The sequence below is a fragment of the Nansenia antarctica genome (assembly GCF_963989245.1).
Source record: "Nansenia antarctica genome assembly, chromosome: 4".
NCBI lineage: Eukaryota > Metazoa > Chordata > Actinopteri > Argentiniformes > Microstomatidae > Nansenia > Nansenia antarctica.
This window is the reverse complement of record NC_137689.1, coordinates 43,840,114-43,851,851: the sequence shown is the minus strand read 5'-3', so window position 1 is coordinate 43,851,851 and position 11,738 is coordinate 43,840,114. Positions and strand designations below refer to the sequence as shown.

Genomic DNA, 11,738 nt, shown 5'->3' with positions numbered 1-11,738 from the left:
TCAACCCGTTCACACGCCACACCTTGTCTCACGCCCATTGCGTGAGACTTGAGAGCCCTGAGTCGAACTTGCCTAGCGGCGCTAGCTGCGGTATCGCTAATGCTGGAGCTGCTTCGTCTCCCATCTTGAGTCTTTTACTCACAGGTTTCGTCCGTCTCACGCTTTTCATTTATATTTATTTCCTTCCTTATGAACTCGTCCAAGCTTCTGACACCATGTTGTGTAATCTTTAGGTCTAGAACAGTGGTTCTCAACCTTTTTTGGGCCAGCGCCCCCCTGTCCATTATCCAGGCCTCTTACCGCCCCCCCCCATCAAAAAAAGTAGGCTTATTTTCTTCCCTAAATATTAATGTTGACTAATATTCTGTGTTATATAATTTAAAAAGCATGTCACTGAATGCCAAATAATAGATTGGATTTAACTGGGCAGTTGGAATATCATTATCATTAGTTTACCAGAGAGCAGAAAAGCCATGTGAATGTGAATAAAAATGCTGTTTCTGAGTGTTAAACAAACTCAGACAACATCAGAGAATACAAACAGACTGCTACGGAACAGCAGCAATTTCACACATGTCCAATGCAGAACAAACAGTAGGCTGCAGAACTGTACATTACAACTAATATTGTTAGTTTTTTTTAAGTGTGCTGGTGTTGCATTTCTCCAAATTGCTGTTTTATGATGCTAATATTTATTCATTTTTGATTGGACTTTGGGGGAGGGGGGGGTGTCACAATATGGCGGCAAACGCTAGGGGGCTATTATTTTAATATTTTATTTAGTATTCTATGGTATTATTTTCATAAACTGACCACTTCGAATTTCTCATATCAAAACATATCAAAACAACAAAGTTACAAAGTTCAGAGCTCTGCGAAAACACGGTTTTGTCCGAGCGAACTGACCGTTCGTGCATTTACGAACGTACCCGTAATAACACTGATGACAGCTGATCAATACAAAAGACGCTGCAGCTGATGCGTTCGTTTCCAGGACATCACAAGAGGAGCAACATATCACAAAAAAGCGATCGTATATTTTAGTTTGCAAACACATCGCAATGCTAACCTCAGAATGGCACTAGGGATAACATCCACAACAACACTTAACAGTAATACATTTATGTAATATACTACTGTGATGAACCTGCGAGGGGAGGGGACATTCGTAGCTGATTTCTCTAGGTTCGATTATTGGTAAGCGACAGAGAACTTTCAGGATTGGTTTATTACAATACGATCGCTTTTTTGAGATAGGTTGTTCCTGCTGTGATGTTCTGGTATGGTGGTATGGTATTTGCACTCATTTTAACTAAATTAAATAAGCTGTATTGAAAGGAAGCGAACGAAGTGAACGCAACAATTACAATGAGCCCACAAACTGAAACATATGTCACTCAAGCATAGCCTACAAGGAAAACACTCATAGAAGTCAACATGATGTTACAGATGGGATGAACCGGGGTTCTTTCTATCGTAGCATAGTATTGCAATTTCTGCACTGTACATGAACTGTCAAGATTATTCTACAATGCAGCTTACCCAGACACATTGGAAACTATCAAAAGCTCTGCCTTTGCTAGCTGAGTTTTTAGCTTCTCCATCTTCTTGATGACTCTCACTTTTATTTGTTTGGGCGCTGCGCTACGTGTGTCTGCGTCACAGAGCCCGGCCAAGTTCAGAGCGCTCTGAGATGGGCGCTCTGACTGAAAACACGGTTTGTCCGAGCGAACTGACCGTTCGTGCATTTACGAATGTGCCCGTAATAACACAGCTGTTTTTCATGAGAAAAATACTTTATGCGTGAACGCCCCCCAAGAACACCTCAACGCCCCCCTTTAAAAAATATTTGCTCCAGCGCCCCCCGATGTTGTCTGAACGCCCCCTGGGGGGCGGTGGCGCCCCCGTTGAGAAACGATGGTCTAGATTCTAGAAGATTACATATAGTAACGAGACAGAGAGCGGGTTAACAAGTAGCGTGTGTTTATTCTCTAGTCTCCAACAGGAAGTTACCAGACGCTCTTCTATGTCACACTCTAACAGGTCTGTGTAGGAACTTCAACTCATCTAGAATCCCTTTACAGGACAGAACCTGGACCTCTTCTTTCCTTTGGGCTCAGCCTGGGCCGCCTCAGCCTCAGACTCGGTCAGCGACACACACCTACTAACAGATAACAGAACCTGATTCTAGAGAGCCACTCGCCTTCACGCTACTCTGGCACCCACCGATACCAAAGAGCGTGGGGCAGGGGGGACATGTGACAGGCAGACACTCCTCTCAGACAGACCGTGTCCATGACTTGCTGGACCAGTGCCTTTGTGAAGACACAGACAGGCAAAGAGCCGCATGCTGGCCACCCCTGCTCTACGGTTTGCCTAATAACATCCTAAACAAATTCCTAGAACTCTCATATGTCCAGAACTCTGCTGCCCGTCTGCTCACCACCATGATCACATCACCCCTGTCCTCCAAAACCTACACTGGCTCCCGGTCAAATACAGGATCCAATTCAAAATCCTACTCACCACTTACAAAGCCATCAACAATCTGGCCCCCTCCTACCTTGCCGACCTCGTCCCCTTCCACACCCCCTCCTGTTGCCTCAGGTTTGACGACCAAACCACCCTCAAGACCACCAGGACCAAGCTCCGGACCTGGGTTGACAGGGCCTTTTCAGCCGCAGCCCTATCCCTCTGGAACGCCCTCCCCAACCACATCAGAGAGGCCAACACCCTGCCAACATTTAAACAGGCCCTCAAAACCCACCTCTTCAAGCTTGCCTTCACCAGTTAACCCTCTCCCCCTCCCCTCCCCATGTGTACCCAGCACTACCTTAATTAGGCCCCTATACTTTCTTTTATTTATTTTGTGTTCCTTTTTATTATAACTACTCTTTTCAGTTTGTAAAGCGTCTTTGAGTGTGTAGAAAAGCGCTATAAGTTTAATGTATTATTACTTTTTTGTTTGTTTGTTTTTGCTCCTCGATTGGCAGCTAAACTTTGGATTGTGACGTCATAAGAACATGACAGTGCGCTGATCTCTGCTGGGCCGGAAGGGATCCTCTGGAGCTCACTTGCCAGTAGTTGGTTATATGGCTCCCTCTGTACCTCTGAGGTGTTCGGTTTGATCATATTATTAAACATGTTCAGAGAATCGTCACAAGCCATCTGGGCTAGCTATGTCTGATGAGGCAGATCTTTGGCGAAATATAAAGCTAGCTATAGGGAGGTGTTATAGCTAAAGATCCGTGTTGGTGGTGGTGGCTAGGGAAGGATAGAAGATGCAAAAGATGCGACAGGTTTTGATTCTGTGTGTTCTGTTGAACATCACGATGACAGCGGCGATTGAGCCGATCAGTACCAGCATAGCGCTGGGTGTCGCTGCGGCTCTCACTGGCTTCTTAGCCAGCTACCCGAACATGTTTTACTATTTTCATGAATGTTGCAGACCAGAGTGGATCTCCTACAACAAATCAGGTGACTAAGAATGTTCAGCTTCATCCATGGGAATAAGTACTGCCCACTCTGAAAATGCTGAAATATCAGAGATGTTTTTCTTTTATATCTGTCATGTGGATGTGTCTTTTGCGGTTATTGGTTAGAACAATATATCTCTATCTGCTTTCCGTAGCTAGCTAGCATCTTGATTTTCACAACCTTGTAGAACGTTGCTTTTATTGAATGCAACTTGTTTCTCTGTCGCACCATAACAATGTAGAATGATGTACTGTCGCTCAATACTGACGTAGGAGGATGTAGTGCGCTTGTTTGCATTGCCAATGATAGAACAGTAGGCCTGCAGCTGCGCTCGTTCTGCTTAAACGCGCTGTACTCCTTGTATGGCCTACTACACGATTAGTGATTTTAAAAATGAAAGTAACTTGCAAAGTCTTGATTCAATATGCTTTGATAACAAGTGTTATTGTAAACGCGTTCGAGCCAATCACAACAACCGCAGTTGGAGTTGTTGGTTACGGTGCTTACGTAGTAGGGAAGAAAATCTACAGTTATGTACATGAAAGTTGTGATGCAAAATGGATTGCTTTTAATTCAACAGGTACGTACTACTAGAGTATAAGACTACACCGGTGGATAGCTAAGATAGCTAACACTAGTCGACTTTCTCTCAATGAGACAGAGGGGTCGACGTGGCTCCGTCACTATGTCAACTTTTCATATATGTAGTATGTCAGATATATGGAGATATGTCATGATGGAGTAACTATAGCCCTTTTCACACACAGTTCCCTGTAAATTCCATGGATTTTAATGGAAAAGCTCTTGTGTGAATGGGGTTAGTCTTTGATCTTTGCATTGTTGAGCTGAGAACGCTTTCACTTTCGCTCAACAATGCAAAGATCAAAGATTAACCCAATTAACCCCGCTGGTGGTCAATAGCTAGATTACTACAGTAGTATTGACCACCAGCGGGCCTATACTACAGTAGTAATCTAGCTATTGACCACCAGCGGGCCTATACTACGGTAGTAATCTAGCTAATCTAGCTATTGACCACCAGCGGGCCTATACTACGGTAGTAATCTAGCTATTGACCACCAGCGGGCCTATACTACGGTAGTAATCTAGCTATTGACCACCAGCGGGCCTATATGACTAGAGAGTTCTCAGTAGTACCTTCAAGGTAGGCCAACGAGAAACTTACATTATGACACTCATTTCTGAATGTTCTTTTTGTATAATGTGTTTACCCCACCAGGTTTAAAAGTTGACCTCGATGCGAAGATTTTTGGTCAGCATGTAGCCTCCCGGGTCATACTGAAAGCAGTAACTGGGTTCATGGACAATAAAAACCCTAAAAAGCCACTGGTCCTATCTCTCCATGGATGGACAGGCACAGGGAAGAACTTTGTCAGTCAGTTGATAGCTGAAAATATCTACAAGGAGGGAATGGCAAGCAGTTTTGTCCACCAGTTTGTGTCTACAGCTCACTTCCCACATAAGGATCATATTGACACCTACAAGGTGAGTAGTCATCATCACTGGCTATAAATAGCAAGTAGGCCTACAACAGAATGTGGAAGACATGATGGGCCGGTTTCACAGACAAGGCTTAAGCCTAATCCTAGACTAAAAAACATCTTCAATGGAGATTTTACATTGAAAGTGTGATTTAGTCCAGGACTAGGCTTAAGCCTTGTCTCTGAAACCGGCCCGATATGTATCTTGCAAATGTGCTCGTTTGATAAGTCTTGCCTCACACTGTTTTATCTGTCTCCAGAGGCAGTTGCAGGAGTGGATCAAAGGCAACGTCACTAACTGCGAGCGCTCGATGTTCATCTTTGACGAGATGGACAAGATGCACCCGGGCCTCATCGACTGCATTAAGCCCTACCTGGACTACTATGAAAGACTGGATGGGGTCTCCTACCGTAAAGCTATCTTCTTATTCCTCAGGTGGGGAAGGTCTTGAAAAAGGATATTTAAACATACTTGTTGTACTTAAAGGGACACATTGCAGATTTATTTTCAAAATTGTTCTTCAGATCACTTGATGCAAGTGTGAGCCAGGGTTTCCGTTAACCGGTAATTACCGGTCTTTGTCCGGTAAAATTTGTTGAAGTCCGACAAATTTAAAACTCTTCGGTCATAATGTCCGGTGAAAATAATTCCCTCTTAAAACCCTTCTGCGCCGAAATGTACCTCCGCCGGCACAAATCCGCACACAACATTGTAATTACCGTAATTTCTAAACGGTTTGTGCTGTCGAAAAAATTCCAACTGTCTTTGAAAGCTGAGATGTTGCACTTCAACCAACATATAGGGTATTACGGTAAAATGTGACGACGACATTCTCAGTGTCAGTTTACTCACAGTGAAGGCGGAGGAGGAGTTGTACTCCCGAGTAGGGCTGCAACTAACGATTATTTTGGTAGTCGACTAATCTGTCGATTATTTTTCCGATTAGTCGCGATTAGTCGTGTGGCTTTTCGCTGCGCGTAAATGGCGACACAGAAGCATAAATCCGGCTTAACTAGCTATCTAACCTAACGTTACGCCAAGCTACAGCTGCTCACAGAGCTAGTTGACTGGCTAGATAGCATTGCTGGCTAGACTACAGACAGCTCACGTTAGTAGGCTACGCTTGGCGCTGTTTATCTTACAGACAGCTCGCTGGTGGACTCAACATAATTGAAATAGCATTCACTTATCAAGCATCATTCATGATCATCCACCATGACTACCTGGTATTTTAATAGCGACCACCCCTCACTTCAGTTCTCCTGGCTTCAACATGGAAAACCCCTGCTACGTAACGTTACATACAAGCGCCTCTGTCTGTCACATGCGTGCCACAGGGCAAATAAATTAATAGCACAAACGCTCATAGCATGTACAGCCCTGTCCATGAGACGTTGTTTTCCAACATGTAACAGTAAAGCTAACATAAACATTACGACCCTAACAATATAACGTTAGCCAGTTGGCTAACAACGTTAGCTAAAACTTACCCAGCTGATTCTTGCATGGCTCCCGTTTAAAAAAAAAAAAAAAAAAAAATCCCGTTTTTTTAATATATTTTTTTTATGCGATTAGTCGACAACAACATTTCACGTCGACGAATTTTCGTAATCGATTAGTCGTGACTAGTCGGCTAGTCGTTGCAGCCCTACTCCCGAGTCCGAGTAAGTATGATTTGACAGGCAGTTAAACTAAATGCCTTCCCAACCAGCGAGACCTGGTTATAGAAATGACGTTGTTTTATTCATAAAAAAAAGGGTAAAACTGTAAAGAGAAAATAGAAAACTCACATTAATCCCAAACAATTTAACAGACTTCAGTTAACGTAATGTGGAGTCCGTTCATTGATCGATGCAGTCTGTTCATTTCCCAGTGTGGCGCGCGTTCAGCGCTGGACATAATGGCATAGCGCGCATGCGAATCATGTTATATTATTATATATTATATAGCTCGCATCTAATCGTATCGGATGAGAAATAGACATTAAACGGCATATATAGGCTAGGCTACACAACAGTAATCACCGCGACAAACAGCTATATTATATTTTAATATGATGACCGGAATATCTCACGTTTGTCCGGTAAATTGAAATCTTCCTGGACACGATGACCGGCGCCAATTTTTTCTAACGGAAACCCTGGTGTGAGCATGTGAGAGCGGCATTCAAAATGCTCTCCGTGGATCATACACTTGTTTCCGCTAGTTTGTTTTAGAGTGACATAGCGTATTTAGGGGTAATCACATGGTTTTGAGAACTACAAGGAGATATAGGGTGTGTTCTCACTAGAACATTTGCTTCACTTGGAATTGTTTTGGATACAATTTGCTTTGCTCTGTGTCGTTTAGAGCTGTAAGAACGTGCATTCGAAGTCACTCCCGGAGCAAACAACCGACGCATGCTCCGCCTGAAAAGGGTGGTTTCGCTTCGATTAGATTAACAACGTATGCATCACTTCGCTTTTAGTGAGAACGCTGCTCGAGGCTGTCCATAGGAAAACAACAGCGCATGCGTGTTGATCTGGATAAGAGCGGGACGAACGGGCAGATCTGCCTAGCAAGCCGAGTAATTTGCAGGTGGTGAAGATCTATTTCCCGCTCATGCTCGTATTGATCTTGATTTGCCATTATCTGGCACCAAAAAGAAGCGCCAGTAGGGCGAACGCCATACGTTGTTGTGGGTCCATCATTCGTGTCTCTGTTGAATTCCCTCTCAATTTCTTTGACCAATAAACTACCATGTCTGTTGCTTCGATTGCATGCTTTGATTGCTTCGATGACGTACTATGTTACTTTGTTTACATAAAGGGCTGTGAGAACGCAAATCAGAGAAATTATTTATGCAACAATGTTGCAATCTCATCCATTTGCTCCGGGTCAAATTTTCATGTGAGAACATGACCTTAGGGAGGAGTGAGCTTACCATTCTAGGATTAGATACTGGCTGGTTTGTGTCTATACGTCACTTGTGTTTACTGACATGCATCTTAGCTTAGATGTGCCTCTGTGTGAGGTCAGCTGTCAATCACAAATTGCTCCCTCCAAATGGGTGTCTAATGTCTGCTAGTTTGTGTTTCTGGTCCCTATAGCAACGCTGGAGGAGAGAACATCACGCAGGTGGCTCTAGACTTCTGGAGAGAAGGGCTAGACCGAGAGGAGATCAAGCTGAAGGACCTGGAAACTGCACTCTCTCTCTCTGTGTTCAACAACAAGAAGAGTAAGTCACCTTTTATATGCCTTTTAGCTGATGCTTTTATCCAAAGCAACTTATATTGCAGTGAGTGCTTACATTTTTCAGTATATAGGGTACTTTTCACTATACCCATGTTCTTCGGAAACAATTTCTAACTTCATATGTGTTTCTGTATTGTAGGATTTAGTGCTTCTTTTTTCTAAGCCTGATTAGAGGATATTGGGAATAAGCAGTGGACTCTTATCAGGGCATTCATACTAGGGCTGGGTTCAAAAAATCGATTTCCCGATTCTGAATCGATCTTCATTAAAATGAGCGATTATCGATGAATAAATCCCGAGATCGTTTTTTTTTTTTTTTTTGCTTGCAGCTTCAACCCGCAACGAGATCTCGTGGCCAGATCTCGCGCTACAAGAATTTATCATATCTCACGCAACGTGAGGTCTCAACACTAAAATCTAAAAACATGGCGATGGATGGCAGGGACACTCAAGTCACCACCAGGCTTAAAGTCAGATGTCTGGGTGCATTTTGGATTTAAAAAATGTGACGTTAGAGATGAGCTGGACAAAAGCAAAGTCATATGTAAATAAAAAGTACATTCATGTAACTGCTTTGGAGTCAATTCATTGATATGTTTAACAATGCTACATGTTATAGGGTTCCTTGAACCATTTATAGCATTAGTTCGGAGAATCTCTTTCATATTCAAGCAAAAAATGTATATTGTAACTAGATCGAATCGGAATCGAATCGAATCGTGAATCGAATCGAAATGGGAGCTGTGAATCGGAATCGAATCGTTTTGGGAAATCAGTGGCGATACCCAGCCCTAATTCATACACACCTTGTCTTTCTTCTGACTTCCTCTCACACTTCTGCTCTTTAGGTGGGTTCTGGCACACCAGTCTAATAGATAAGAACCTAGTGGACTTCTTCGTCCCTTTCCTGCCTCTGGAGTTTAGGCACGTCCTCATGTGTGCCATGGCTGAGATGGCGGCCAAGGGCCTGGAGCCTGACCTGGACATAGCAGACGAGGTGGCCAGGGACATGATCTACTTCCCCAAGAGCGAGAAGATCTTCTCTGTTAAAGGCTGCAAGACCATCGGCAGCAAGCTTGACTACTACACATAAACCCCTCTTGCCTCACATAAACCTACTGCCTGCTGTGTGCACTTTGTTAATGAAAAGCTCTCTGCTAGTCAGAGAGAGGAAGTCAGTGACTGAACTCTTGAGGGGAGTGGAGTCGTTTTGTTATTTCCCTGCTCACACCAGGAACACGTGGAGGACATCCACACAGGCTTGCTCTGATGTCTGTGTGTCTTCTGCTGCATAATGGACAACTGGGGGAGGGGGCAAATTGACTCAACATTTTTTAACCAATCAAGGTGCTTGATCTCTACTGTTATGTATCTAAATGAGAATCTTGATGATGATTTCCTTTTATTGCAAAGTGTTCTGCACATTAAGTGACAGTTCAAGACATATGCGACATGGTTCTGTTTTTTTCTTCTCCATATTACAAAGTTTTTTTTTTTTTTTTTTTTAAATTACAGAAAAATGACCTTGCCCTACTTGGGGACTTTTTCACCAGAGCCTGTCACATATTGTATCATGTGGCCCAGTAATATTGTGCATTTGTGCACTGAGGTCCTTGTGTATTGTATAGTTGTCATCCATAACAATTGGTTAACCTATACTTGAACATGAAAGAAAATATGCCTTAATCCTAACATCCTTTTTCTGTTTTACCAGATACATTGAGAATATTTCAGTCTTATGTCATTTTATTACTATGGAGTCCAGTGAGACCACCATATATCCAGATTTTCCGAAAACCAAAAAACTAAGTGAGGGCTCCAGAGGATTTAACCGTAATGTTTGTTTAAAATGTAATGTTTTGTTTTTATTTTAGATGCGCATACAAATATGAAAAAGGCTCAATTCCTGGTGATTTTATTGAATGAAATGTAAAACTGTGAAGTCAGAAATGAAGACACCAAAGCACTAGTTTACTATTCCACAATTCCAAGTGATTGGTTGCAGTGATTGAAACCTAGGCATGCTCATTTGAGGAGACTACTCAAAGTAGAATATTCTACTCCCAATATCTCATGCAAGTCTAGAAGGTCGGACCATATTTTGCCCGTAATATGTGTTTTTAAAATATGGTTTCTAAGGGGGTGGATTATTGTTGATATGTGGCTGACTTCACTAAATGGAACTAGTTGCATGTCTGGCTCTTTCTTTTGCCCCAATCTGAATCACAAATAAAGTCTGTAATTTCATGTCTTTTATACAGTCTCCAAGATGGTTACCACAAATCTGAAGCAACATTGAGTCAATTCTAATTCATTCAGAGGCAGTACATGAGTTATGTTTTGCACGTTTGTGTGTAGGGTAGGGGTAGGGCCAAGTGTTAGGGCTACATAGCCCTCCAAACGGATTTTTTTCAGATGCACACTCCAAATGGAGTGTTAAGCTAAATCCCAGAATGCCTTGCGAATCATCGGCAAGATAGTGGCAAACGCATAAGTAATGAGGAAGAAGACCACAAATGTAATTTATTGTAAAAAATTGACATATTTCCATGTCGCATTTCCCTCCTTTGATGGCATACGACCCTGAAATGCAACTTAAGTTCAGCTTAGTTGTTCGCTCTTCTAATATCAGACTGGCAGGGTAGGAGCAGGGTTGTTACGACTCCTCTAATATCAGACTGGCAGGGTTGTTACCACTCTAGTATCAGACTGGCAGGGTAGGAGCAGGGTTGTTACCGCTCTAATATCAGACTGGCAGGGTTGTTACCACTCTAGTATCAGACTGGCAGGGTAGGAGCAGGGTTGTTACCACTCCTCTAATATCAGACTGGCAGGGTAGGAGCAGGGTTGTTACCACTCTAATATCAGACTGGCAGGGTAGGAGCAGGGTTGTTACCTCTCCTCTAATATCAGACTGGCAGGGTAGGAGCAGGGTTGTTACCTCTCCTCTAATATCAGACTGGCAGGGTAGGAGCAGGGTTGTTACCACTACTGTAATATCAGACTGGCAGGGTAGGAGCAGGGTTGTTACGACTCCTCTAATATCAGTCTGGCAGGGTAGGAGCAGGGTTGTTACCACTCCTCTAAAATCAGACTGGCAGGGTAGGAGCAGGGTTGTTACCTCTCCTCTAATATCAGACTGGCAGGTTAGGAGCAGGGTTGTTACCACTCCTCTAATATCAGTGCAGACTGGCAGGGTAGGAGCAGGGTTGTTACCTCTCCTCTAATATCAGTCTGGCAGGGTAGGAGCAGGGTTGTTACCACTCCTCTAATATCAGTCTGGCAGGGTAGGAGCAGGGTTGTTACCACTCCTCTAATATCAGACTGGCAGGTTAGGAGCAGGGTTGTTACCTCTCCTCTAATATCAGACTGGCAGGGTTGTTACCTCTCCTCTAATATCAGACTGGCAGGGTAGGAGCAGGGTTGTTACCTCTCCTCTAATATCAGACTGGCAGGGTAGGAGCAGGGTTGTTACCTCTCCTCTAATATCAGACTGGCAGGGTAAGAGCAGGGTTGTTACCACT

The 11,738-nt window shown here is 43.3% G+C and overlaps 1 protein-coding gene across 3 annotated transcripts; it reads left to right on the top strand.

The window, feature by feature from the left end:
• Window positions 1–3,058: 3,058 nt before the first annotated feature.
• On the top strand, window positions 3,059–10,470 carry tor1 (torsin family 1). 3 transcript variants are annotated; one of them, XM_080530123.1, is made up of 5 exons: window positions 3,059–3,477; window positions 4,718–4,983; window positions 5,240–5,415; window positions 8,070–8,197; window positions 9,063–10,470. In XM_080530123.1, exons 1-5 carry the CDS (start codon window positions 3,282–3,284, stop codon window positions 9,305–9,307), a joined length of 1,011 nt encoding a protein of 336 aa, XP_080386249.1. In that variant the 5' UTR covers window positions 3,059–3,281; the 3' UTR covers window positions 9,308–10,470. The 3 variants fall into 3 exon arrangements, with proteins under 3 accessions (XP_080386249.1, XP_080386251.1, XP_080386250.1); XM_080530125.1 differs by lacking the exon at window positions 9,063–10,470 and adding an exon at window positions 8,544–8,640; XM_080530124.1 differs by lacking the exon at window positions 3,059–3,477 and adding an exon at window positions 3,791–4,057.
• Window positions 10,471–11,738: the final 1,268 nt, after the last annotated feature.